Source organism: Phyllosticta capitalensis (genome assembly GCF_038381095.1).
Source record: "Phyllosticta capitalensis strain CBS 128856 chromosome Unknown BKA78scaffold_2, whole genome shotgun sequence".
Classification (NCBI taxonomy): domain Eukaryota; kingdom Fungi; phylum Ascomycota; class Dothideomycetes; order Botryosphaeriales; family Phyllostictaceae; genus Phyllosticta; species Phyllosticta capitalensis.
In genome coordinates, this window is record NW_027117440.1 from 1,354,725 (window position 1) to 1,378,589 (window position 23,865).

The window sequence follows — 23,865 nt, forward strand, 5'->3', positions numbered from 1 at the left end:
TTGTTCCAACCTCTACAGTTGTCCAATCGCAGCAGGCCGTCGCAGCCAACGCCCGTCGGGCACCCCGCGCCCGTCTCGTCCTCAATCGAATCCCGTATCGCTCTCCTCTCTACAGCCCAAAATGGTCCTCTCCAGAGCCGCGCGCATCATCCTCGTAGGCGCGCCGGGCGCGGGCAAAGGAACTCAGTCCGAGCGTCTTATGAAGCGCTTTCCGCAGTTGAGTTCAATTAGTTCCGGCGACCTGCTGCGCACAAATGTCCGCAACCGCACTCCCCTCGGTAAGTCGCGTCGCGCCCAGCTATGCTCCCCCTCGGCATTGGCTCGCTGCTAACACGTTGCGCAACCACAGGCATCCAGGCCGAGTTGAAGATCAAGACGGGCGCATTGGTTCCTGATGCCATGATGGTGCGCTTGATCATCAACGAGCTGTCAACTCGCGGTTGGCTGGTTCCCGACACCATCAGACCGTATAGCGTAAACTATGCTACGCCCGAGGCCGACATCCCCGCCGACACTGTAGACGATGTATTTATTCCTTCGACTTTCCCCGCTTCCAGGTACAACTACTCTGAATGTCCCACGGCATCTTTCATTCTGGATGGTTTCCCTCGGACCGCCCCGCAGGCCAAACAGATTGACGACATTATTCCCATCAACCTCGTCGTCAACATCAAGACGCCTGCGTCCGTCATTCTTGACCGCATCTGCAACAGATTGGTCCACGAGCCCTCTGGAAGGGTTTACAATACCACCTTTAATCCGCCCAAGGTCGAAGGCAAAGACGACGTCACTGGCGAGCCTCTGACCAGGCGTGCAGACGATTGTCCAGAAGTCTGGGGAACCAGATTGAAGAAGTTTGAGGAAACCAGCGCACCGCTTCTGGAGCATTACGACAAGAAGGGCGTGCTGTGGGAAGTTGAGGGAAACACCAGCGACGAAATCAGCCCGAAGCTGTTCAAAGAATTTGAGAAGCGCTTCTCTGTATAGGCTATGGGCAACGAACTGGCTGTCGTTAAGCTGGGAGTTTGGCGTTGGATCGGCCGCGAAAGCAGGCCTGAACGTTCTCTGTATAAGATGGTTTTTGGCGACTTCTACTGTACAGTATAATTGTTGCGATGATGGCCAGACTGGCTCGCAAATTATTACAATCAATAACCATGGCTACGATGAACGAAAATTGTCTTGATGCGACACAACATGTAATTATTTTGTAGTGCGACAGCTGCTCGTGGCCGCGGCACAGTTGGACGCAGGTTCCTGTTGGAACGGCAGGGCAGAGCACCACCTCCAGGCCCGCCCTCCGTCATCATCCAGCACAGACCACAACCTGCCAGCCCTGGACCCGCAGCTCTCCAGCTTCCGGTTGCTCACCCACCACCTCCACTGCATCGCAACATTCACGTCCAATCATCTTTAAATCACCATGGACGAGACCGACTTCAATGAAGGCCTGCTCGAATGCAATGTCGACAAGCCCCAGAAGGAGAACGACGGCACCAAGGATGCCTACATTTCATATCGCGTCACTACCAGAGTAAGCCTACCCATCAACCGCCCCATCCCGGCTGCCTCACCACTCTGTCTGGGAATACACTGCAAGCTGACGCTGCCCTTAGAGCGACTTTCAGTCATTCCAGCGTTCAGAATTCTCCGTCAGGCGACGCTTCACCGACTTTGTGTTCCTTTGGAAGACGCTCAGCAAAGAGTATCCACAATGCGCCGTCCCGCCGCTGCCAGACAAACACAAGATGGAGTACGTCCGTGGCGATCGCTTCGGGCCTGACTTCACCCAACGGAGAGCAAGCTCGCTGCGGCGCTTTCTCAAGAGGATAACGCTGCACCCGGTGCTGCGCCGCTCGGCGATATTGCTCCTCTTCCTTGAGAGCAGCGACTGGAATAGCACGATGCGCGCGCGACCAACGCGCAGCCTCAGCGGCGCCGGATCAGACCAGGCATCGGGTGGCGTGTTTGATAGCTTCACAGACACACTGATGGGCGCTTTCAGCAAGGTCCACAAGCCCGACAAGCGCTTCCTCGACGTGCGGGACCGCGCGGACAAGCTGGATGAGGACCTGGGGTTGGTGGAAAAAGTGGTGGCCCGCGTCGCGCGGCGTCAAGGCGACATCACGGCCGACTACGCCGACCTGGCCGCGCAATGCCAAAAGCTGGTCGCATTGGAGCAGGGCGTCGAACAGCCGCTCACCAGCTTCGCCAGCAGCGTCGAGATGACGAGCCAAGGGCTGCGCTCGCTGCACAACCACACCGACCAGGACTATCTGGGCTCCCTGCGCGACATGGACGCCTACATTGACGCGGTCAAGGCCCTGCTCAAGACTCGCGAACAAAAGCAGCTCGACTTTGAGTCGCTGACCGACTACCTGACTAAGGCGGCCGCAGACCGCGACACGCTGGCAAGTGCATCATCGACTGCCAGCCTAGGAGCGTCGGGCTTCCTACGAGCCAAGGTGGAGGACATTCGCGGCGTCGATCATGAGCAGAGCCGGCGGGACCGTGTGCGCAAGCTGGAGCTGCAAATCGAAAAGCTCACGACCGAAGTGGAAAACGCAAAGAAGACGACCGAGGCCTTTGACGAGCAAACGGTCAAGGAGGTGGCCGACTTTGAGCGTATCAAGGCGCTCGAATTCAAGGACACGCTCGGCGACTTGGCTGACGCGCACGTCTCCTTTTTCGCAGATACGGTCGAGACGTGGGAAGCATTCTTGAAGCAGATGGAGCAGGAGGAGAGGGAGGCACAGGCAGCGGCTGCTGCTTAGTTGCAGGCTCTGAATGGCTGGCGCTCGCGACACTGTCGAATGTCTGCTCATCTTTCAATTCTTTTACTCTTCAAATTTTTGGGCGTTTGGGACTTGTACGACTGGGACTTGACTACCTCTTTTGCTGGACGGGACTGGCAGCTCGAGGTGCTGCATAGGGTAGGTAGGTAGGTAGCAACATCCAATCGAGTACCGCACGCACTGCTCGGTACCTTGAATTCCATAGGGCCATCTCTTGCCGGTGTAGTGATGTCAATGACCGCCATTATCCAACATCGCTGCCCTTTGGCACCACCAAGTCCCACTGCTCGCTCACAGGGAGTCGTCGGACTACACAGACAATTCCCGCAAACACTCCTCCACAAACAACAGTGAATTGAAAGCAAAAGTCCCCCCACAACAACAGTGAATTAAAAGCAAAAGCCACCCACAACCCCGACAGTGGGGGAATTGAAAAGCATGGCTTTTTGCCTTGCCGGCGCAACGGGGTCCGGACGTTGTCGGTTGTTCTCTCAGACGGAAGAGGGAAGAGAGACACCTCCTTATATCGAAATCCCAAGTGGCCCGTGCGTGCGTCACGATCACTTCCCGTGCGCGCGTGGCTTCTACCTCGAGGCCTCAAAAGGTCCACGCGCGGCAGGTGACTGATGACTCCCCGTGCGCGCGTGGGCGGCTGGCCGGCTGGCCTCTCGAGGCCTGCAAGCGTGTGTATGCGCGCGTGACTGAGGACTCCTCGTGCGCGTGTGCGGCGCGCGCTTGCCGCGTGATAGTGTCTGTGATGGCAACAGTGTGAGTTGATGGTGTTGGTGTTTGACATGAGCACGAGGTGATGGCATGGCCTGTGGTTACAAAAGTCGAGGAGCTGGAGGAGCACGTAAAGAGTGTCCAGCAAGTCAGTGTTGGAAGCACTCGGATCATGCCTCTACACCTCCTGTCAACAACAGAGCAGAGCAAAAAGACCCTGAAGGGAAAGGAAGGTGAAGTGGTTGCAGCAACAGTGACGACAGTGACGACGACAACCTGCACCAGCACCACCGCTGCAGAGCAAAACAGCAGGAAAAAAAAAAGGTCAAAACAGTTCGGACACCAAAGTGTCCTACATCTTCCGAATCCGACCCCACGCTGAGGATCGAACTCGCAACCTACCCGGTAGCGCGTGACAATGGCAGCCTCAGCCATGACCCTCAGGAAAACCCGAAAGGGAAACTGCGTCGTCGAACCGCAAACCACGAGGCCACGGTACCGCTGGTTGATGGGAGGGAGGTGGCGCTTGCAAAATATAAAGTAGACGGGGTCCAGTGGAGGTGGGTGGAGGTTGCTGGGGCTTGTAGGAGTGTGGTAGAGGCGGTTGCGCCTCTTATGCTGTCTATCTGTTGTCTTGGGCTGGGCGTTGGTGTCGGTAACAGCCCACTTCACTTGACATGCACACATTTAGTATCTTAAGTCAGTGGACTTCAGTGTGTTCTGTACGTGCCTGTGGCAGTAGATAGCGCTTCTAGTCTAAGTTGGAGGAATTGAAGCTCAGTGCCAGGCCTTCAAACTCAACCTTGAAGTTCAGTGGCGCATGTACATATGCAGTCCATGACTTGTTACTTCAAGGACAGCTGCAAACTTTACACCTTGACCTTTGCTTTTGCCCTGAGATGGCACAATGTCGGCGTGGTTCAAGTGATCTTGCAAGTGAGTATGATTGTCGTCATCAGACTAGCTATATCTACCTGGGCTTTTGTGTCTGAAATGTTGATGGAAGCAATCGGCTCCGAGCTGATGAGACCTGTAGACCACCGTGCAAAGAAGATGCCACAGCCTAATACATCTAAAGAAAGGACGCCCTAGGACGCAGCAAAGGCATGAACCCGAGTCAAATATCCGCCATCATAGCCATAGATCACGCTCCCGCGTAGGTCGTAGCGCCGTTGGCCATAGACACTCCATGAGCCGACACTTCTGAAAAGAGCAAACTGTAGCAACGCCATCCATCCCATAATCACACATCCCATACCTTTCCGTAACCATGCCCACCTTTTTCGATCACTTCGTCTCCTTCAGCATGCCTTCCAGCACACCAATCTGCTTCTTCAGGCCGGAAGATCTGTTTGAGGTCTCAGCCTCTTGCCTCAACTTCTGCCTCCTCGCCTCATAAAGCTGCTTGTCATTTCGCAGCTTCACACTCATGCGTTCAAGCATGCTCTGGAGCTCTGTCTTTGCCTTGATGACTGTGTCCCGCTCAAGCTCAAACTCTTCCTCGTGCGCTCGCTCCAGTTCGTCAATCAAGTTATTGCCGTCTTGCTGAAACGCCACGACAATATCCTCAATCGCAGTCTCCTGGTCAATTAGGTGACGCACAAGACGCTGTGAAACGCGAGACAGGGCCGAGGCATAATTTTGCTGATGCGGTTTCAGACGCTCCTCCCAGTCCATTTCGTCTGGATGACGGTGCTTCAAGTGAAGATCCTCATCTTCGTCCTCGTCTTCGTCTAGTGTCGAAGCGTTCGACATGTCGGAATCATCGTCTGGAAAATCACCCATGTCGTCGTCATTGACAAGGGTCTTGTCTGGGTCGTCGTTCTCCTCGAGGCGCGCCTTGACAAGGGCTTCCAGCCCAATGGTCTTGCTACCCTGCTTGCCGTCGGCGGATTTGACGCCTTGAGCTTCAGTCTTTCGTCGAAGTCTGGCCGCGAATTTACTCTCTCCATTCTTCAGGGTCTCCGGTGAGGTGAAGGGATTAGCCTCAGGCGGAGCAGGTGTGTTTAGAATCTTGGATTGCTCCAACATGTCCTCTGAAGCATGCTCTGTAATGGCGTTGGAGCTGGCCAATGGAGGATCAGGGACCTTCTTTTTGTTGCTTGACAAGACATTGCGAGAATACGATGGGCTCGGTGCGATTCGCGCGCGTGCCATAGCTGGGGACCTATTCAGATGGCTCTGTGGCCTAGTCTCACTGCTACCGGCAACGTTGAATACAGATCTCTTGGGGTCATTGTAAGGCTCTGGGCTTCCGTCTTCACTGATTCTTGTCGAATTTTTCCTCTGCAGAGGGATAGGTTGCTTGAAGTGTGGAACCGGAGGAGCTGTTGCCTCAGTTTTCTTGAATAGTGGTAGTGCCTTCAAAGATTCCCGATGTGTATTTGAAGGTTGGTGGTCAAATTTCCTTCTCTTGTATGGATCCTCTGGAGTGTCTAGCTCTTTCGAAGCTCCCACAGAGTGGGGAGCAGGCTGAGCCTTTCCATGGCCACTGAAGGATACGCTCTTGGCTAGAAGGTTGCTGAAATCATCCACTCCCTCTTCGTGGCGACGCTTTGTACGATTGGTAGCGGCAGGCGTCGGGACAAAGCTGGATGGAGTGGCCTGAGCAGGAGACGATACGACCTCGGATGCAGGTTTACCATCCAGATGTCTTGGAGAAGGCCCGCTCTTGCTTGGAGCAGACTGTTCAATTTCAGCCAGTGGAACGACTGTGTACTCATGTGCAAATCCCCATTCGGCACCACTCTCCGAGAGGGTTTTCTGGGCGTCGTTCTCAATTTCGGTCTCCATGACTGGAGGATTGATTCCTGGCGAAGTTTCATCATCCGAGGGTGGACAAAATGTGGATCCATCTGCCAAGTCATCTTCGTAGTCACTCTCAGATGGCGGTTTCGATCCGGGTTGGATAGAAATTCCAGGCTCGATAGCAGGAACCTCAACTCCTTGCAGATCCCTACCATTGGGCGAAACAGATGCTCGGGTCTTAGTTGGTGGTGATCGAGAAAGCTCATCCTCAGACTCCAGCTCGGCAGTACCCTCCGAAGGTGTCTTTCGTCTGGTTTTCTCCACTGCAGACTCAACAGCTGGGCCCTCGATTGTCTGGGAATGTCCTAGACTCTTCTTCTTTTCGGGCGGATTGCTTCTATCCGGGCTTGAAAGCATCTCGCCATAGCTGACATGGTCCTGATACGTTCTTTGTGGCCCGGATCCATACTGCCTGGGGAGTCGCACTGGCGTTCTTTTGTTCGACATCTGGTCCATCCGGTGGGAGGCAGTCTTCGTCTGAGTAGCACCAAAGGAATGCGATTGAGGTAAAACTTTGGATCCTCGCGGTGTCTTGCCCTGATTTACAGGACCCGTACGATCAAATTCGATGATTCGGGGCTTTCGATTAGTACGTTCATCTAATGGGGGTCGTTCCGCGTTTTCATCATGAGCCTGTGGCACCTTTTCAATCCCCATCTCGTTGTCTGCAACAATCTCCATGCCGTCGTGGCGAGTCTCTTGAACCTGTTCAATCTCCCTCTCGTCATTCGCGACGTCGATGTTTTCCCGGCGCCTGTCAGCGGAAACAGAACTACTTGGATGTGGCTGGCTGCTGTTGCCAGATGCCGTGTTTTTGGCGAAAACGGACTTCCTTGGGTCTGGCGGGCTGCTCTTTCCAGGGGTCTTTTTGCCGTAACTTGAGCTAGGCTCCCAGATCCTGTCACTGGTCGGCTTCTCGACAGCCTCGTGGCTGGTTTCATCAGGCTGATTTGTTCGTGTTTGCGCCTGTCTTTCTTCTTGGACCAACGCAGGCACAACATTGGTTGCGATTGTGTCCTTCTCCAGCGTTTCCGGTTGCTCTTCTTCTTGTTCCAATGCAGGCACGGAGGAATTGTTTGCCACCGCAGCACGTTCCAGAAGTGCAGGATCGATGAAGCCTTTCATTGGTGGCGCATTTACCGGCGGGAGAATTTCGTGACCAGCGTTGATGGCCATCATTTCTTCTTGCGTCTTTTCTGGTCCCTCGACGGCTTCTGATCTCTCTAAATTCGCGCCTAGATCTGCCTTGGCATTCTCCGTCTGTTCTTCCCGTGGAAAGAGGTGGTCGTCTTCTTCCCAATCGGCTCCAGTGAGATATTGGTCGAAGTCCTCGTGTTCGGCTTCGTTTTCTTGCCTCTCCATGCCTGACTCCCCACGACGAGTCTTCTGTGGTGTGGGATGCACTCTATGGGGAAGGTCGTTTGTTGGTTTGGGGTTAGAGTCAGAAGTCTGTCTTTCTGTGGAGGGCTTTTCCTGCGGACGAGTCTTGTTCGCTGGCTCGGCATCATCTAGCCTAGGAGCATCACTTCCATCTTCGGCCACATGCTCCTGAGACTGTGGCTGCGATAGCTGGTCCCTCAGCTTGGAAGGACCCCTTGTCCGTGATGCTTCCTTGTTTGCCTGAAAGTTCCTCACTCTCGATGATCTTCTCTTGCCCTTTCTATCCGAACTTCTACCTCGGGGACTAGTCCCGCGGAAGTCCTCGTCGCTGCTGTCATCGGGACCGTCACTTTCGGAGGAGGAGGATTCGTGTTCTCTCCGTCTTGTCGCCTCTTGGCTCAAGTGTTGTGTCGATGCCTTTGGCCTGTTTGAGGATCGTGTAGCCGCTGCCTTGCCTTTGCTGTACGGCTGCATCGACGGCTTTGCAGGACCGCTTTTCTTGGGCATTGGCTTCGGAGCACTCGTCTCTGCAGAGCCATCCTCTTCGTCATCAGGGAGGTCATAATGACTGGAGTCGAAGGCATCGTTTTTGGAATGTGTCTTTTGTTTCGCTAGGCGTTCCGCATTGGTCTTCCGTCTCTTGTCGACAACAGGTGCCTTTCGAGTGCTCGTTCCAGTCTCTCTGACATCTCCGGATTTTTCACCAGGCCTTTTGACACCCGTGGTTTGCGTGCCCTTGCCATTCTCTTGTGTGATCTTCTGAGTCTGCGATGCAGTTCCACGCGATCCCGACTTCGGCGCCTCCCTGCCGTGGGTCTTTGCATTTTGAGAATTGCGCCCAGTGTTGGCAGATGAAGCTGCTGCTTCTCGGCCCGGCGACCTCGGAAAGCTGTCAGCTACAATAGCTTCATCGTCTGCAGTTGTCCGCTTGTCTGCGTAAGCCATCTCAGTAGGGATTGATTCGGGTACAAGGACTTGGGGTGGTTTTGCTGGATTCGGTTGGGTCGCACTTGTTGCAGGAGTACTCTCATTCAAAGATCGACCAAGCGAAGAGGAGCTTCCCGAATTTTGCGGCACTCGTTTAGCTCGTCGCCGAGCAAGCGCGGCTGATGCTTCGGACATGGCTCGCAAGTCGTGAACTGGGGTCTTTGGCAAACTATCTATGTCAAGAGTCTCAATGGTAGAGATTTGTCGTTGTCGTGAGCTGTAGTCTGGGGGGCTCGGTATAAAACTCAAGTCAATAGCTTCAGTGGTAGAAAAGCGTTGTGGCAAGCGCGCAGCTTTTGCGATCTTCCAGTGATTCGAGGAGTCCTCAACAGTCCGCAACGCTGCCCCTGCGACGCCTGAAAACCTGAACCTGATTGTCAACTGCCTGGTTCTGACGATTGTCGCATTGATCGTCAAAGGCGTCTTGTCTTCAAAGTGAAGTTTGAGCTGCTGAGCCTCTTTCTCGGAGGCGAGAAGGCTCGAAACTGGAATGTCAAGGAATTGGACATGCGATAGATCGAGATGCAGAGCTACAACAGCCAGTCCATTGGGGACTTCGATGAGCCTCAGCAGCGGTGGATCTCGCGAGGAAAACTCCGGCAGTTCTCCGACAGAAGATAGCGAATATCCCTTCGAGCTGTTCCTGATTAGATTTGTCATGGAGTATGAGCTGCTAAAGAAACCACATACCTTTCCACATCAACCTCGTCAAAGGCGTGCGTGAACTGGTAAAATTTGTCTGCCCACTCACTCCCGTCGTCGATTGGGAAAGACGCAGGGGCCTTATGCCCGGGCCAAAAGACGCGGTGGTCCACTCCGTGATAGACGCAGCTCCTGATGATCAGACCGCTGATCAGCCTGAGATCCTCGTGTCGGCCCTCCTCGAGGATCAAATTGCCTAATCCGAAGGCGAGGGGATGGACTCCGTGTTGCTTTGCGAGGTTTGAAAAGAGGTTTGCGACAGCTGTTGACTTGTGGCAAAATCGGGCGACGAGAATGCCGGCCTACAAGCTATTAGTACGACGAAAGAAGTAATGTGGTAGCCATACCCAACGGCGAAACAGATGCGTGTGGTTATCGGAGAGGAAAGAGAGCAGCAGACGTGGGAGAAATTGTTCTCTTGCAATGAGCTTGTGCGATTCTGCGCTTTCTACCGTACGAAGCTCGTCCTGGAGTGAGTGAGTTGGTGGGTACCAAGACAGAAGGGAATGCAGGGCTCGTACATAGGCGTTGAAGAGATCAACGTGCAAGCGACCGCCAGAGGACAAAGCCCGGGTCAGATGCTCACGGATTGTAGTCAGACGTTGAGAAGTCTCAGTCTGTTCCATGGGCACAGACTCAGGTGAGGTGCGGAAGGTTGGACGAGCAAGGAAGGAGCGACGCGCGCCAACATTGAAGTCGCGCGCGTCAGATTTGGTAACCTCAACGCGGGCAACAAACCTCAAATTTGAGTCGATGAAGGCAGCCGAGCACGGTTGGCAAGAGCTTTCAACGAGAAACGCGTAGAGGAGTGCGAGAAAGGACGGAGCGAATTGGGTGGTGGGAAATGGAGGACGAGATGGTCGGGTCGGTCAAACGCGTAAGAGCGCGAGGTCACGAGACGCCATCGCCCACGTTTGGGCAGGTGCAAATGGCCGACGCAAACTGCTCGACAGATGTTTCAGGCATCGATTACGATCTCCAAAAGGGAGCTGAAGGATTGGAGGTCTTGGATTTGACATCAGAGGCCAAATTCCTCGCCTGGTGTCGACCAATCAATCCTCCGGCGTCTGCAAGCTCTGTAACGCATGCTGAAAATGCTTGCGGCGCATCTTTCGACGGCGGGTTAGGTGCATGCCGCGGAAGCTACAATTTTGCTCGGCCAGCTCGCTCACAACTTCAGTCTGTAGATGAAGCCAGAAGTGCTGTAAGCATGGCTTCGGCAGGCGATGGTGTATATTAGTAAGTTGCTCCCGTGCGTGACAGGGAACAAAGGAGCGGGAAGACAAGACCCGGGAGCACAAGCTGTAAATGCTTCCCAATTGATGTCGAGGGGCTGGGATTTGCCATCTTTTCGGGAGTCTGGAGAGATGGCATTCCGAGTTCCGCGCCCAATTACCAACAATGCCTTGCCCAACTGGTCAACGCTACCTCCGCCTCTTAAAGCCGAGACACAAATGTCAGCTCCACAATTGCATGCCACGCCTTTAAAGCTGAATCGTACTCGCCGATGACGCTCCGAATGATTGCCGTCATCTCGACTGCTTCCGACAACATGCCACCACCTGACGCTCCTGTCAATCGCCCTCAACCATCCAGGGGCCGCCTCTGGAAAACCCGCCAGCGACAAGAAGACGCAGGGGTCCATCCCCTTCCAAAGCCGTCACCAGCCCGCCGCAAAGCCTCCCTAACAGAACGACCGTTGGACCTCAACGATGAAACCATCTCCGGCTTGCTGAGTCCCAACCAAGCAGGCCAGACGGTGCTGTATCTAGCCTATGGCTCGAATCTATGCCGCCGAACCTTTGAAGGCAAACGCGGAGTGAAGCCGTTAACAAAAGTCAACGTCGTCGTCCCAGAGCTTCGGTTGACATTTGATCTACCCGGCATTCCATACGCCGAGCCATGTTTCGCCAATTCCGGACGGAGGAATCCAGATTCAGACCAGACTGCGGAAACAGAGAGCACACCTTTGGTTTCGAAGACTGGCTACAACAAGGATCGCTGGGAAAAGGGTCTCGTTGGCGTTGTGTACGAGGTCACCGCGGCCGACTATGCACAAATAATCGCCACGGAAGGAGGCGCCTCATTCTACCAAGACGTTTTAGTAGAGTGTTTCCCTCTCCTGGATCCTGAAACGGTGCCTGTAGAGCCAGAATCCAAGTCTTTCCGGGCACACACACTATTCTCGCCGCCATCCCAAGGTCTCGAAAAGGGCGGGAGCTTCCAACGACCTGACCCTTCGCATGCTCAGCCCTCTGCTCGCTACTTGAAGCTCATCACAGACGGCGCAGAGGAGAATGACCTGCCCAAGGATTACCAGGAATATCTGCGTGATATCAGGCCGTACACAATCACGACTTTGCGGCAGAAGATCGGGAAGGGAGTCTTTCTGTTGACCTGGATGCCTGTGCTGAGCCTTCTGCTCTCGTTGCAGGAAGTTTTCAAGGACGAGAAGGGCAAAAGTCCAAAATGGCTGGCTTCTTCCGTAAGCTTCGTGTTCAAATCGATATGGGTCACTTACGATGCCTTTTACAAGAAGCTTTTTGGGGATGGGGAGCGCACAATACAGCCTAAGGAGGAGACAGAGAAGAGTTGGGCATGATACAAGAGTTCAAGAATGTGATGGGAAATGGGAGAAAGTCAGTAGTCCAAATGTAAGCTCAAGGAACATGAATATCCCGACCCGGTGGACGGCCTTTTGATTGGACCCTTGGATTATGTAACTACTGCGGCTCCGCAAGAGGCTTGAGCGGGGTGCTAGTCATCCACCGGCTACTTGTGGCGCCCCGCCTCGTCACTCTTCCTACGTCGACAAACTCCGCGGAGAACTCACTGTGGAACACCTTCATATACCGTCATCCGTCATGGCCATCCCCCATGTCACTCTTCAAAGATCACGACGATGGCTCTCGCACGATTGAAAGCAGCATTCCCATGGATCCAGACTCCGCTGGTTGTTGGCGCTCCTATGCGCCTCATCGCGACTGTTCCTCTGACGTTTGAAATATGTCGCGCAGGCGGTATTGGTTTTCTTGGGGCCGGCAGCGACACATCGACCCTCGAGTCTGACCTCCGGACAATTCACGCGCAGTTCATTGAGAGGCCTCCACCGAATGCTTCGTCGCTCGCAACAAATACACTTCCCATCGGGGTCGGCTTTCTCAATTGGGGTGCCAACCTCGAAGCTGCCGTCTCGGCCGTCTCGAAATTTCCTCCGGCTGCCGTCTGGTTTTTCGCGCCCCGGAGCACCAATGATCTCATTGTATGGACTACAAAAATCCGCGAGGCAACAGCCGGAAGGACACAAATCTGGGTGCAAGTCGGGACTGTGACGAATGCAGTCGAGGTCACTCGGGCATGTCGACCAGAGGTTCTGGTCGTTCAAGGCACCGACGCTGGCGGCCACGGCCTTCAACAAGGCGCAAGCATTATTCCTCTCCTTCCAGAGGTTTCGGACGCCATCAGCATTCTTGAAGTTCCTGAAGAGGAGAAACCTATCCTCGTGGCAGCGGGTGGTATCATGGAAGGGCGCGGCGCGGCAGCCGCTTTGACACTCGGTGCCCAGGGTGTCGTTCTGGGAACGCGGTTCCTTGCCTCGCACGAAGCCAACATTGCGGATGGATACCGGAATGAAGTCTTACGAGCATCTGATGGTGGCAAGACAACAATGCGGACTAGCGTCTACGACCGACTCAGGGGAACAACTGACTGGCCGCCAGGCTACAATGCTCGTGGAGTGCTAAATCGTAGCTGGACCGACGCCGAGAATGGGATGGACTGGGAGGAAAATAAGAAATTGTACGAAGATTCTGTGCGGATGGGAGACAAAGGATGGGGCCTTGAAGGCAGGATGACGACCTATGCTGGGACGGGAGTCGGTTTGGTGAAGGAAGTCAAGAAGGCGGGAGAAATTGTTGAAGAAGTCAGGAGTGGGGCCAGAGAGATATTGCAGAGAGCTGCAAGATCGCTTGCTTGAGTGTCAAAGACATCAAAACCTGCACCTTCGACCAGTTCTCGGCCTTTCTCGATCCTTTTCAGTCACACGGGAGCGGCCGTTGCAGTGTTAGCGGCTCAAGTCTCAGCGGATGCCACCCAGTAGGAGGCGAGCAAGCCAGCGCAGTTTGACAAGGAAATCTGCAGGCCCATTCTTTCTTTTGATCCTGGATTTCCAGTGCAATCTTTCAAATCCTCTTTACGCCAATATCAATCCAGCATTCCGATTGAGAACTCTGCGATGAAGAGGTTGCGAATCCAAGCTTTCTCACAATTCAATATAGGATGCACTAAAATCCGGATTAAAGGCAGAAACCACATCACATAAGGGCTCTACTACATCAGCATCTTACTGATGGCCTCCCCCGCATGCCCTGGTCGCTTCAACTGCTCGCTTCAACCAACAGCCAAGAGCCAAGAAAACGTAGTTCCAAACAAGCTTCGTTAAGCTTTCCAACGCTCACAACGACTCAGCAGAAAGCCACGCAAGAAGTCACTTTTGACAAGATCTCGATTATGCCATGATCTCGATTTCGCCGCTTCCTCTCAGCCTCCTTTCACGCATGACTCACAGAGCTCTGGCGAACACCGTCACTGCGGTCATCAACTCCACGTCATTCAACAGGCAGACATCACCTCATGAGCATCGCGCAACCTCTCTCCTGACTCTCAAGAACTTCTGACGCAATGCCCCCTGCATTAGACAAGGGTTCTGCCAGCAAGCAGTTGCACACACATGCTTTCCCCTCCCAACCTAATCTAACGGCTCGCACCCCTTGGCGCAAACCATCCGTCATGCTACCCCTGAGTGCCCTGACTGGCGCGACGTCAAGTTCAAGCTCGCTGACCAAGGCTCATCCCAGCTCGCAACCATAGCACGACTCTTGCGCAGGTTATCTTGAACATGTACGAACGACGCTTTCTTCTGTTCCCTGTACATTCGATGTTCCAGTACAAGCAAAACTGCCGGTCGACGATTGGTTTGCAACGCCTGCGCGTCACTAGAGGTGCTCTGCGATAGCGCCGGTCGTGTCAGCTGTCATATCGTCCATCGCTTTAGTCAGGAGTATCCGCTATGCATCGACCCGTGCGTGCGTGACATACAAAGCAGGGATGACTTTCTGATAGTAGGTACTTGCTCACTTGCGCAGGGTAGGTACCGAGCCGGAAACGTTGCCCAACTTTCAGAGTACAACGACTCAGTCACCACTGCTCGACAATACTCATACCTACGTACCTACCTGTACGGATCGTTCTGTCGCCATCCATTTCACATCAACTACGACCGCGACTTCGCCTGCCACCAAAGCTCCGTGTTCCTGCAACAGGAACACCCGTCCCACCTCCCATGCCCCCTGTCCGACCCCCAAACACCCCACGTTTCGGCCAGGCCAGCGGGTTCCTACTTGCCTGCACGTACCTGCGTGCTACATGCATGCAAGCAGGTGTCCATCAAGTCGGCATTGCTTGAATCTTGCCAAGTACGCAGAAGCGGAGGACGCAAGTTCTGGGCCTGGTGGCAGTGCTTCTTGTCTCTCGCCGCCCAGAACTCGTTGTAGCTGTGTTCACAACACGAGAAGGTGATGCTGTAGGAACATGCGACACCTCGATCCGCCCTACAGCGAAAATAGACACCACTATACGAGAATAGATAGCTACAGCTACTCCACTGAAGCAACTCACCCCCCTGGCCACCTACTCTCTAAACCTATAGCTCCTCCATCCACGAACATCCTCGGCACGCCCGACACCTCGATCCCAGCACACTTACGCAATCACCCGGGTTCTTTCTTTTCGAGCAACCGGCTTCGGCTTGTTGCGAGCAGCGCGTGCAAGGAACCACTGCTCGCGCGCTCCGGGGACGGCCTTCTAGGAGCTTCCTTGGACGAGTTGGGATTTCAGGGCGCGGCAGATGCCGGGCCTGTGCGCGTGCGTGGCTGGCTTGAGGATGGAGGAGTACGATAGGAAGGCAATTGTAAAAGGGGTGGAGTACGAAGGCGAGTTCGAAGACTGTCGATGTCGTATGCGTACTGGTCAGTCTTTTGAAATTGCAACGAGACGTCGACCAGGTGGCCGGCGCTCCATGTCGCTTTCATCGTCGCACTCCCGAAAAGCTGCGGTCTGCTACATGTACAACATGGTAATTACAGTGCTTCCGCCATCCATCCAACCAACCAAATGACCAACCAAACAACCAACACCCCAACACCCGCACGCCCATCTCCCTTACCAAAGCGCCCTGCCCACCACTCTCACTGCGCACCCTCTCATTTCCCCATCCCCACTGCCTTTTCCCCATCACCGACCGGCTCAGTCCGGCCCGGAACAACATACTGTGTACGTTCGGAACCCTCGGTTCGGACAGAGCTAGGCATGGCGCGGGTATGCACGTACCGAGTCTGCTGTCCCTATAGTACCGACCAGTAATAAGCACCGACCACAATCCAACTCTACCACTGTGCTGGCCAGTGCACCATCCAACGTTCATCTCCAACCTTATCTTTATCTTACCTCTTCTCCAGACGCCTTATTTTATGTTTTTTGCGCTTCTCCACACGACGCTCGCGCCTCTTCGCGGTCTATGATGTAGAGTTAGAGAAAGTGAAAATGAAAAGGAGGAAATGCGAGCCAATAACCTTCCAACAGTTTGTCGGGAGCGACCAATGGCACGCATGGAAGAGATGCGGTAGAGAGACAAGACGAGACGGCGGATGGAAATTTTGACAACAGACGGATAGATTAGCATCTCAATCTGCTGTGCTGAGTACAGCGCGCAGAACCAGCAGGAGCGGATACGACGACAAACCCACGACCACGATACGCTGATACGACGAGTGAGCAAGCGAGCGAGCGGGCGGGCGCTGCCGAGGAGTAGGTGGTGCTCCCTGTCTGTCTGGCTGGCTGGTAGCTACCAATCTGCTAACCTGTCGACCTGCGTATGTGCCGAGGCTCAGCATTGCAGACGTGATATAACGTTGTACGTGGATGAAGAGCCAAAGTGAGGCGTAAGTAAGAAATGCCGCCCGCTCGCTCGCTCGCCCTCTGCGCTCCAGATACAGCAGAGTGCGTTGAGGCGCGACGGACGGCAGCCAGCCAGCCAGCCGCGCACCCATCATCATCTCCGCGTCTCTTCTGCGAGACCACCGTCTACCAACGTATCGGGAGCGACTACTGTCAAACGTCAGCCCACAAGTAGCGTGCCTGACAAGAAGTGGACAAAAAAACGCAAGTGCCGAAACCGTCGTCGCTTCGCCAGCGGAGAAGCTAGCCAGCCGGTGGGGTGCAATTTGACATGGCAAAGGACCGCGGCAGCGGCATGGAGTAGGAATTTGATTTGATTCGACATATCTGGGGCTACTACTACTCTCTCTCGCGTTTCAAAAATGCTGCTACAAGCGCGAATGCGCTACCGGGTCGAGAAAGGAGACGCACCACGGACTACGCAAATTCTTCGTTCGCTCGCTGGCGCACCACAACGCGAGCATCACAAAGGGTGATGTAAAAGGGTATATGGAGGGACGTGTACGAACGGACAAGGCAGGGGTTGCAAGGGCAAGGGCAAGCGAGTTTGAATACGACTAACTGGCTGATTGGCTTGCTGGAAAAGGCTAGATTCTCGAATGAAAGAGCAGAAAGAAGAAGAAGCGAGGTCGTGTTCAACCTGATTGGATAGCAAAAAAAAAAGCAGATCGCTCCCGTCGCTCCCAGAAAGCAGAAAAATTGAGAGAAGCCACCCATCACCGTTAAAACTGTGTAAGAAAAGGCCACCCCGTCAAAAATGCATTGTGAAAAGAAAAAGGGGCAAAAAGAATTATGACTACAACTACAAAAAAGGCGTGTTCCATGTGTGTTCCCATGTGCTCCACGAAGTGCAAATGGTGGGTGAGTCGTAAATGGTGAATGCCTCTTTGCTACAAGATAATACGTGCTCGTCGTCGGCAAGAGTGGTTGGGGGTGTGATGCGGAAGACCATCTGGGGTATAGCCGTATGCTGAGAAGACGAATGCGCAAAAGCGTGAAACCAAAATAAAGGTGCCGTGTCTTGAAAAAGCTGTTGAGAATTGAAGGAGGAATGCATATAGGAAGGCTGCCAAGCTTTGCCAATCTTTGCGCCGAGAAGTGGGTTGCAGGACTCGGGCCAGGGTGGCAGCAGAGGCCTGGATTACTCGTAGGCGCCTTCTTCGGCGACCACGGGTGTGTCCTCCCGAAGTCGTTGTCTGCTGTTCTTCTTCGGTGCGCCACTCAATCCCATGAGAAGCATGCTGCTCTCTCGCCTCCTGGTCTTGGCATCCCTGGCGCCACCGGCAGAATTCATGGTACTGTTCCTCAGGCTGAAGGGTGTAGGACCGGTCGCAGCATCCGCTGATAGAGGACCATCCTCGCGTGGAGCCTGCGAGTCATAATTGTGGCTCATTGTCAGGCGCCCGAGACCCTGGCCTTGTGGTGTCTGCTTCTGTGGCGGAGGGAAGGATGTCTGGCTGGGAGTCATCGCGGCAGTGTCGGAAAAGGTGCGAAGGCGAGGAGAGCGAACGGCATCCGGCATGTTGCTACTAGGTACAGTAATCTCCCTCGCGACTGGTCGGGTGTCGTCTCTGGGGGCGCCAAAGATTTGATCGTAATCGTTGATGAAGAAGGATATCAAAGGCCCGGGAATATTCAAGGTTGGCGAGAAGACGATTCCAACTACCACTGATTAGCTACGTCAATGGCCAAGACTGGGTTTACTCACCATTCCGAATATTCATCTTGTTGATGTGGGCATTGTTGATAATGTCAATCAAGAACAAGGAAAGGGCCCTCAGAATATCGTAGTTGCAAGGCGGAAGCTTGTGAACGAGGACGTTGAACGTGTCGATCTTCTGCTGCCTTTCATTCAAATCTGCAACCGGTCAGCGTTCATTCGTGAAAATATTTACAAGTCTGCGTACCAAGAACCCTGAGGAACTCGACGTGCAGTTCCCTGGTGAGAATCGAAGTAGGAAGATCGCGCAAGTAGGACTTGAGCAGCGAAGCAACAGCGTGGACGTCGTAGTACTCGCCCTCGAGCAACTTGATGTCGCCCTCGGTGTTGAAGCGGTCTCTCAATGCCCGAATAACGAGATTCGATCCACTCAACCGGAAGATGCCCTCCTCACGGTGCGCATTCTTGGCCTTGAGGTACTCAAGACAGCGATAGACGACGGCTGGAAGCAGGATATCAACACCAGCAGGCTGCGTGTATTGCACCGCCTCGGAAAGAGGGATGCCCCAGACAGGACGGACAGAGGGTGGAGTCTCCCGTTGCGGCATTGGAGAGTTGTGGTGGATTGGCGGAGCAAGATCGGTGGATGCTCTCGCCCTGTAGGTTGCGAAACCAAAGATGCTGCGCTTCTTATCTTTAATAGGCGTTTGTGCCGGCATAGCCTTGTTTCCCCAAAGTTCGGCGTTTTCGATTTTCATGCCGTTGGTCGGAGCAGAAATCATGCGGTGGTCATGAGCCACGGGATTGAGCTGCGGTGAGGGCATTTCGCTGAGTCCTGGTCCTCTTGTTGGTGCTTCAGCTGCGACCATGTCCTCGTAGCTGGCACCTTGCACCGCTGGAGCCGGTTCGCGCTTTCCCACTGCCGGCGTAGGGCTTTCGACTGCCCGCTTTTCAATAAGCGGAGTGGGGCTTTGTTTGCCTCGTGCTTGCGACACCTCAAACTCTGACTCTTGCACAGCGTCTTCCACAGGCTCAGCTGTTTGCGAGTGCTCAGACTCAGTGGCAGAGGGCGGAGGCGCGGCTGGTTTTGGTGGCTCTGGCGGACGAGGGTTCGGGTCAACGTAGCGCAAAAGCGCTTCAATCCACGAGTCGCGTTCGTCATCGCTTTCGGCGCACAAGATGTGCGAAACTTTGGTCGATGGGTCCTTCTTTTTGGGCTCCAAGATCAGGAACGCGTGCCTCATGTCCTCGTCCTGCGCATTTGCCTTGTTCCGCGGCGTTTGCCTGCCAATCTGCGAGTACTGGATTTTGATTGAACCAAGGAGTGGTCCACCCGGCGATTCGTAGTAACGGAAATCCGTGCTTTCCAAGACAAAGTAACGGGCCTTCCAGCCGCCGAAATTCTTTCCCTTCTTGGTCAAGTATCCTTCTTTGGTAACCTTTTCGGGGGATTGGGACAAACGGCGCGGAGAGGAAAGCGCGCTAGGCTTGGGCGTCTCCTCTTCGGCCCCAAATGCATCGTTGGAGAAGAACTCGCAAATGACCAGCGCAGCTCGCTCGCCCATTGGTGTATCCAGGAGTTTGTCGAAATAGCCGTTCAATGCAGCCCGGCGAGCGTCCATTTTGGAAGGAGCGTGACCACTAAAGAGACTTCGGTCGGGAAGCTGACCGGTGAATTCGCAGAGCTTTTTGATTTGGGAATCGAGGACCGGAAGCGAGTTGAGAGTCTTTTCCACCCTCCAAAGCCGTTTACCGCTAGAACGCGAGTGGATGGACAAGAGGAAAACAGGGTCTTCGTCAATTAAACCAGCAGCCATGACGCTCAAGCGAGAAGGGCGCAAGCGAGAGCTAAACACCTTGACTTGGATTAGTGGGAGGGCATTAGGCGGCAAAAGGAGGTTAGGGTATTGGTCTGAAACGAGCTCTCGACTGATTCCGTCTGGGGCTGCTGGCTGCTCCGACTCGGACCCGCTGCTGCCCCTCTTGTCGGATTCTGAATTTGAGATTGAGGAAGATGGTGGGTTTTGCCGGTCGTGTTCGTTTGCATTCGATGCTTGTTCCTGGTGAGGCTGCGACGGCTGCTCGACACGCGGATGGTGTGGTGACGCGAGCGGCTGCGGCGGCAGCACCACAGGATGACCATCACGAGGTGGACGAGGTGACAGAGGCAATCCGTTTGCACCGCGCGGCGACATCTGAGGCGATGAGAAGTAGTCGGACTTTGGTTGGCGAGGGTGGGGCGCTCCAGGTGGGCGGTCGCCTGGACGGGGACTGACAGGCAAACCTGGGCTCATCAGGGGAGGTGAAACGACGCGCTGGGATGCGGAGCCATCGGACTGGGCTGGGCTCAGCAAAGCGTTGATGGAACCAGGAGCTTGGGCGAGGCGCGGGGAGCTGGGAAGTCCCGTCCCGCCAGGAGCCAAGGGCTTTGGAGATGGAATTCCATCGGCACCTTTGCTTTGGCTTTTACTCTTGCTTTTGCTCTTGCTCTTGTTCGACTGACTCCGAGCCTCTGCCTCCTTTTTCGCCAGGTATTCTCTTTGCAAGTCGTCGTCTTCGCGCGTCTTCTTTCGCCCGCGAGTAAAGACGCCCATTTCTTCCGGGTCCACGTTCAAAACTTCCTCGTAGTCGGAGTCGGATTCTTCGTCTTCGTCCTGCAAATCGCTGGGTCGCTGGGTCTGAGCAAGGTTGAGCGGAGCTGGTGGTGCTTTTCGGTGCGGTCGCTCCTCGGTGGGGCTTGAGAATTCAGTCGAGCTGACTGAAGGTGTCGCGGACGTGAAAGAAAGAGCAGGGGCCTTGTTGTGCGTTTGCAGCGAACCGTCAGGCACCGATGTCTTGGGCGACACGGCGTCGTCCAACCCTTGTGATCCTGCGGCCTCCTCCCTGAGTTGAAGATGGCGAAGTTTTGGGAGAGCTTGAGGAGCGGTAGGTCCAGGAGTGCGATCCGGTGTCTCTAGCGCTGGAACGTTTTGTCCGGCTTGATTGTTCAACGGCGACGGGCCAACGTTAGCTGGAACAGTGTTTGGCTCGACTGGGGCCGGTCCATTATTCGAGCCAGCAGGCCACTGAGATGGAATCGATTGCGAACGGCCAACTTGAGACTGTTGCACAGTCGGCGTCTGCTCCTCTGAAAGCTTTCGGTCAAGGGGCCGAACACTACTGGGGACCACGTCGTTTCCACTGCTCTTCCGACTGCTCGGCGCGGTATCCTGAGGCTCGCTCAGCGCTGGTGACGAGCTCGTCTCACGGTTCAAAGCGTCGATCTTGGCAGCAGTGGATGGCAGTGGAGTTGCTTGAGAAAGATTTTCTTTGAGCTTTTTGCGATAACGCTCCCTGTCCTTCAGGGCTCTCTCCAAATCCTTATTCAGGCCAACCACCATGTCCTTTTGCTTCGTCACGATGCGCCACAGCTGCTGGTTGTGATTCTCCAAGCTCTGCTTCTCCTTCCACATGTTGTACAGGGCGGCCTCTGCAGAGCCTGCAGCCTGGATGAGGGCCGCAAAGTCTGGCTGCTGAGCAGCGGCCGCGTCCTGGGGTGGTCTGTACGATAACGAGCTCACAGCTGCCCTAGGATTTGGCTGCGAGGCATTCGAGGATATCGACGACACGGCCGAGTCGATCGAGGTATTGCGCGGCATGGTCGATCGAAAATCGGGCAGATTCGCCGGCTTCGCTGCGGGCATCATGGTGGTAGGGGTCGCCGGAGGCGAAAGACGAGATGCGTGGAGGGCGCCGGGGAGAAAGCGAAGCTGTGCATACGAATATGGCCTGGACGAGTGGTACGCCGCAGGGCTTTTGTCGGGCAGCGACGACTGTCGACGAGGGCCAGTGGGAGGAAGTTGGTGGGCCTCGATATTTGGCGAGTCGTCGCGCGGAAAAGGTTCAGGACCAGCGGCTAGCAGGCCATCCAACACGTCGTGCGGCGAGCGTGGAGAATCTGGATTGGCCAGGTCCGGGAAGGAATCAGCGGTGCGCGGGTTGCGCGACAGCTGTTGGCCGTCGTCGTCGTCTTTCTCGTCGTGGGTGTAGAAGTTTTGGCCGCTGGCGAAGGGCGAGAAGGAGAATTGGCGGGGGGAGAAGGAGCGATGTAGAGGACTACTGGGAACTGGCCTGCGCCGAGAGTGGCCGGGGTCTGCCTGTCGTGCTGGTTGTGGATGCGGCCTGGCGGAGAGGTCGATTTGATTGGTGTAAAAGGAGTGGTCGGTAGGCGAGGGCTCTGGAGAGTCGCGCAGAGGGTGCAGTTTGGCGGATTGGGAGGGAGAAGGTGAAGAGTGGCAGCTCTCGGGCGGAAAGGTGGCGGTTATGGGGGTGTTGAGCGGAAGAGGGTATCGTGCGGCATGATGGCCAGGATGGTGGCCATGGCGAGCATGCACCATGTCGCTCTCACGGGGTGCTGAGGTGGTGCTCACGGCGGCTCAAAGCTGCCTAGATTCGCAGGGTATAGGGCCGGATCAGGAATGTCGTGCGGCTTTGGCGGGAAAGGATGTGAGGTTGCAGGATGGTTGGCGGTTAGAATGATCAGCGCGACTTGATACGGCCGGGGCCGCTAGAGGGTAGGTGGAACGCTGCTGATTCTCGGATGCCAACAGATGGAGAAGTGAAAACGAGGTGAGGTGTCTTGTAAAGAAAGTGAGAGAAAAGGAGAGGCACAAGCAGCGCACAAATGATGCGGCTTGCAGGTTGGTGGGCGTGGATGCACTAGGGGGCAGCCACCAGCTGCGAGAGGTGAGAGGCCCTGGGGGGTGGTTGTCGACCTAGAAGCTGTGGGCGTCGCTGGACCAGTGCACACAACGCCAACGGGAGAGAGCGAGCAAGTCTGGGCAGGGACGGGCTATCACCATCTAACGGCGAATACACAATACGATTCTCTGCCACTTTGCGCTCACCACGTCTGCAGCTGAAACGGTCGACATTTTGATGCCCCTATTGGCCATCACGACCACCAGCAGCCAGCCAATCTACGCTTTCGGCCCGGGATGTTGAGGTCTCTGGCTGCACGTGTCCATGCGGCAAGACGGGGCATGCCGTCCCCGTTGTCCGTCTCTCTCTCTCTACCTCCTCCTACTGCAGGTACAGGACATGGCATCAGCATAATGGATCCTGCAGACTGGACTGGTGTGACGGCATTTCATCAAGCAGAGTCAGCGTCTCAGCATCAATCCATCCTCTTCTCCAGTGCAGCCAGGCAGCCCGTGTCGACCTTCCTCTCGCGCTTCGCTCGCCTACCGACAAAACCGCTCCAGGGTCACCCATCTCCATCCAAGTTATCTGCTCCTCATGTCTACACCGCTATATCCTCCCCATCAGTCGCCTGACACTCGATATTTTCTCTCGTACTTACACTTTAATCCACCTTCGTCATCTTACTGGCCGCAGCCACCCTTCTTACGCACCTCGTCGCCAAACTCTAACTCTTTTTTTTCTTTTTTTCTTGCATCGCAGCTCCACCCGCAAATAATCTTCACGGTCCGCTCCACCTCGACCTGATCGCCGAGCACGAGTGCAGCCGTGGCTGCTGATCCACACCACGACACAACCCCGAACTGACTCAGTTGCCAATTTTGTGCCTTTCCTGCGTAAACCTCAACTTCTCAGCACCAGCCTCTGCCGAAAAATAGACACTGTCTCACCCTCAGCTACCACTGCTAAACAGCGCCACCACCGCCTCTTGTGCCACGCCGCCGTAGCTCTCGACCGCAACCCGCGGGCCAATGTTGCCTCAGGTCTTGCAAAACCACCTCCTCACTTCCCGTCCTCCCTCATTGTGCTGCAAACTACTGCGAGGTACTACATATG

At 54.9% G+C, this 23,865-nt stretch overlaps 6 protein-coding genes across 6 annotated transcripts; 4 read left to right on the forward strand and 2 right to left on the reverse strand.

Moving 5' to 3' along the window:
- Positions 1 to 121: 121 nt before the first annotated feature.
- On the forward strand, positions 122 to 987 carry BKA78DRAFT_292458 (adenylate kinase-like protein; the record flags this gene model as incomplete). Its single annotated transcript, XM_066886057.1, has 2 exons — positions 122 to 278; positions 350 to 987. The coding sequence occupies 2 exons, from the start codon at positions 122 to 124 to the stop codon at positions 985 to 987; spliced, it is 795 nt and encodes a 264-aa protein (XP_066747689.1).
- Positions 988 to 1,289: 302 nt separating this feature from the next.
- On the forward strand, positions 1,290 to 3,271 carry BKA78DRAFT_305631 (putative sorting nexin-4). Its single transcript, XM_066887713.1, has 2 exons — positions 1,290 to 1,534; positions 1,617 to 3,271. The coding sequence occupies exons 1-2, from the start codon at positions 1,424 to 1,426 to the stop codon at positions 2,772 to 2,774; spliced, it is 1,269 nt and encodes a 422-aa protein (XP_066747690.1). The 5' UTR covers positions 1,290 to 1,423; the 3' UTR covers positions 2,775 to 3,271.
- A 1,183-nt stretch (positions 3,272 to 4,454) lies between these two features.
- BKA78DRAFT_305633 (uncharacterized protein) lies at positions 4,455 to 5,532 on the reverse strand. Its single transcript, XM_066887714.1, has one exon. It carries the CDS (start codon positions 5,301 to 5,303, stop codon positions 4,806 to 4,808), a length of 498 nt encoding a protein of 165 aa, XP_066747691.1. The 5' UTR covers positions 5,304 to 5,532; the 3' UTR covers positions 4,455 to 4,805.
- A 5,415-nt stretch (positions 5,533 to 10,947) lies between these two features.
- On the forward strand, positions 10,948 to 11,997 carry BKA78DRAFT_246703 (uncharacterized protein; the record flags this gene model as incomplete). The annotated part of the gene is made up of 1 exon (XM_066884235.1): positions 10,948 to 11,997. One exon carries the CDS (start codon positions 10,948 to 10,950, stop codon positions 11,995 to 11,997), a length of 1,050 nt encoding a protein of 349 aa, XP_066747692.1.
- Positions 11,998 to 12,297: 300 nt separating this feature from the next.
- BKA78DRAFT_329875 (2-nitropropane dioxygenase) lies at positions 12,298 to 13,371 on the forward strand (the record flags this gene model as incomplete). Its single annotated transcript, XM_066889710.1, has 1 exon — positions 12,298 to 13,371. The coding sequence occupies one exon, from the start codon at positions 12,298 to 12,300 to the stop codon at positions 13,369 to 13,371; it is 1,074 nt and encodes a 357-aa protein (XP_066747693.1).
- A 4,179-nt stretch (positions 13,372 to 17,550) lies between these two features.
- BKA78DRAFT_292463 (uncharacterized protein) lies at positions 17,551 to 22,445 on the reverse strand (the record flags this gene model as incomplete). The annotated part of the gene is made up of 3 exons (XM_066886058.1): positions 17,551 to 18,077; positions 18,118 to 18,267; positions 18,317 to 22,445. 3 exons carry the CDS (start codon positions 22,443 to 22,445, stop codon positions 17,551 to 17,553), a joined length of 4,806 nt encoding a protein of 1,601 aa, XP_066747694.1.
- Between the last annotated feature and the right edge of the window lie 1,420 nt (positions 22,446 to 23,865).